Raw genomic sequence first — 3,420 nt, forward strand, 5'->3', positions numbered from 1 at the left:
TCAGGACTTGGGTCGTGTGCCTTTGCCAGCGTAGAATCTATCTTAGGCAGCCAACAGTGACACTCCCTCTATGGGCCCTCCACTTCCTTCTCAGGGGCCTCCAATCCACTTTGGACTGCATTCTTGAAGTTTGTTTAAAATGTGCTTGGATGATTTGAAGTCACAAGCAGTCAGTGATGTTTTTGAGGGGCAAACCCCATTAAATTATTAAGAAATATAGCTCAAGTGGATTTTTCCTGATGATGAGCTCGTGATATCTTGGAATTTGGGACAATGTATATTGCGCTGGTGTCAGGGAAATGGTTCACTTACAAATGACTATGAAAGTAATAAAGGTTCATTATTATTGTACATAATTTGAGTTGTTCAGTTTGACAATAGTCTATCATGAAGCTCTCTCAGTGTGATGAGATATACCTGTATGAACAAAGATATTTAAAGTGGTTTATTATTTCTCATTACTAGGTGTGATAATTTATGTTGGAATATAGAGGGTGAACTACTGTTGATCATTGACCTAGAAACTACTGGACTTGATGAACGAGGCAATAGCTTAAAGATCTCTTACTTTGAAAGTGAAATTTTTATTTTTACTTTGTGAATATACTTATATTCCACACAGATGTTATGCCATTGTGTGACATAGTATTGGATATTGTATGGTTATCTTGATGAGCAAATGAATGAAAGAAGTGCAGCCTTCCTAGTTCTCCTTGTGAAGTTCTCATATTTATTACATTTCCTTTTTCACTGAATTTACATTTTATCAGAAAGGCAACTATGGATATTTTGAGCTGTATTAAGTTCAGATATGTTATGCACCAAATGGTACTTTATGAACTAGTGGTAAGAAAGGCAAGCTGAGGTCACTTTCACATTATTAAACACAGATAGTCTGTGGAATGCTTGTAGAGAAGTAACATACACATGTTATAGTATGTCATCTCTTGGAAAGTTGTCCAGATAATGTTTGGGAAAAGAGGGAGAGTAGCATTTAGTATGAAGTTGATTTTTTTCTACATATACATTTTTGAAGTAAATTTCATGAAATTAGCATACCTGAGAAATTATTTTGCCTGCTGTGCAATACTTGAAATGCAAGTTTGGCTTTTAACATTACTGTCAGTCAATGATTGCATGCATATTCATATACATAAATTCTGTTTCAGTGGAACATACTTTGATTTAACTAAAAGGCTGTATTTGGAGGGCAGATATAACTTGAATTGATGTTTTTATATTCTTATACTTTGCTAGGTAAAGGCTAAGAATGTAATGCATTAAGCTGGAGTTTTGGGTCCATTTTCAGTTTGGTTACCCAACTTGAGGTAATGGATGTAATAGATTAGTTATTGAGTGAACTGGGAAATGACATTTGGTGCACTCAGTCCCTCAATTCTGTAAGTATGGTCACACTGTTGGTCAATACCATTTATGACATTGCTGTGTAAGAATTGCTGTCACACATGAAAGAACAACTAGGATGAGTAGGAAGTGAGGGACTGGAATAACTGTAATGCTCCTTAAATCAAAATAGCTTCTTGAGGGGAAATATCCCAAAACTGTTTCTGTTATAAGACACAGAAAAAATGTAAAAACAAAAAACAAACTCAAGTAGTAAATTTTGATTTTTGGTGATTTCCTTATTGGTGCCTAACATTCAAAGGAAAACTTTTCTCATCATCTTGTTTACATTCTTGTGTGGACCATTTGAATTAAAAATGTTTAACAGAAGATAAGTATTTTGAATTGAAGCTCCATTTCCTTAAAAGGTGTATTTTGCAACAAAAACTCTTCAGTCCTTTTATAGATTTGCTGAATATTATGTGCTTCTTGTAATGGTTCAGTGATATGGATTATGTTATAATCCATCATTGTATGTCTTGGATATCATTTGAAATTGACATATTGAACAAAATATTCAGCTAATACTGTACAATAACTTCCTGGTCAACACACTCAGACCTCTCCTCTTCCAATTTAATAGGGTTGATTTGGAATTTTCTGGAGAGGAAGGGAGAGGGAGAGAGAAAAGGAGATAGAGATGGGGAAAGGGGAAGGGAAGGGAAAAGAAACAAGAGGGAGAAAGAAAAATGTAGACAGAGAAAGAGAGAGTGAATGAATATGTGTGTGTGTGTGTGTGTGTGTGTGTGTGTGTGTGTGTGTGTGTGTGTGTGTGTGTGTGTGTGTGTGTGTGTGTGTGTGTGTGTGTGTGTGTGTGTGTGTGTGTGTGTGTGTGTGTGTGTGTGTGTGTGTGTGTGTGTGTGTGTGTGTGTGTGTGTGTGTGTGTGTGTGTGTGTGTGTGTGTGTGTGTGTGTGTGTGTGTGTGTGTGTGGTAAGTTTGTGGTATTCTCTCCTTGATTAAAAACACTGGAGGAGTACTGAAACAGGTTTTATTGGGGGAATAGAACCTGCATCGCATGTGGTGGTGTGAAGAGAGCAAGGGCGCACCAATGTGTGTTACCTCACCCAGTAGGGTCGAGGGCAGGTAGAGATTTTTTCTGGTTGCGGCTCCTCCTCATGGCCAAGTAGTCCCACTTTTCTCTTTGTGATAATCCTTGAGGTGTCTGATTTCTGCTATGAATCTCTACACTCTTGGTTGGCGATATATGAGAGGCCATGAATTTCTTTCTGGGCATAGCGGTGTCTGCTACTAATCTCACACCAGATTTTTATAAGTTGTTCTTGACGTACTGCATATCTGCTCCACAATTAGGGCCAAAGGGATGTTAGAAAGAAATACAAGCATTTGTATGAATTGTCAGTTTTATATAGATTTTCCTTTTTATATAGACAGAGAGAGGGAGTTTCTTGTAGCCTAAGGGAGACCGATAAGAATATTTTGGGAGATAACAGTGGCAAATTGCAAAGGTTTGCTTGAACCATAGAAAGTCTGAATAAACAACAAAAGGCAACAAAGCAGAATGAATACAGTGCAAGTAGCTATCCACATTTATCTTTGACAAATGAAGGGTGATGAAATAATTTTGTGTAGCACACTTCATCCTTACTTGGCTGAATATTTTCCTTAATTTTATGCCTTAACACAATAGTTGCAGTGTCAATTGTGTTTGCTGTTAACTCATCTCACACTTTTGTTCACAGAGCTGGTAAAAAAAATCAATCTTGTGAAATATGAAAAATTCGCACCAGATGCCTGCGAATAATCTATAGCTGTTCAGTGCAGTCATTACTTGACCCATCACAGTATATAAAAATTGTTACTTCCAATACGGGACTTGTAATTACAGGTGATATGCTTAGGGGAGTGAGGAACTTTAACCGAACTTCATATCTATTGGAGGGTGGGGGAGGAGGGAGGGGCAGACATACACACAGATAGACACACACACACACACACACACACACACACACACACACACACACACACACACACACACACACACACACACACACACA

General features: G+C 37.6%; 1 protein-coding gene across 1 annotated transcript in view; it reads left to right on the forward strand.

Moving 5' to 3' along the window:
• The window catches only part of RanBPM (Ran-binding protein M), a 46,400-nt gene extending 44,661 nt beyond the window's left edge, over positions 1-1,739 (forward strand). The window contains exon 11 of the mRNA XM_086549498.1: positions 1-1,739. This exon is cut by the window's left edge and continues 80 nt beyond it. Within this exon, the coding sequence (XP_086405624.1) occupies positions 1-60 (60 nt within the window). The 3' untranslated portion in view covers positions 61-1,739.
• The last annotated feature ends 1,681 nt before the right edge of the window (positions 1,740-3,420 follow it).

Source organism: Penaeus japonicus, unplaced genomic scaffold (genome assembly GCF_977035675.1).
Source record: "Penaeus japonicus unplaced genomic scaffold, GWHDUDI00000001_assembly GWHDUDI00000022, whole genome shotgun sequence".
NCBI lineage: Eukaryota > Metazoa > Arthropoda > Malacostraca > Decapoda > Penaeidae > Penaeus > Penaeus japonicus.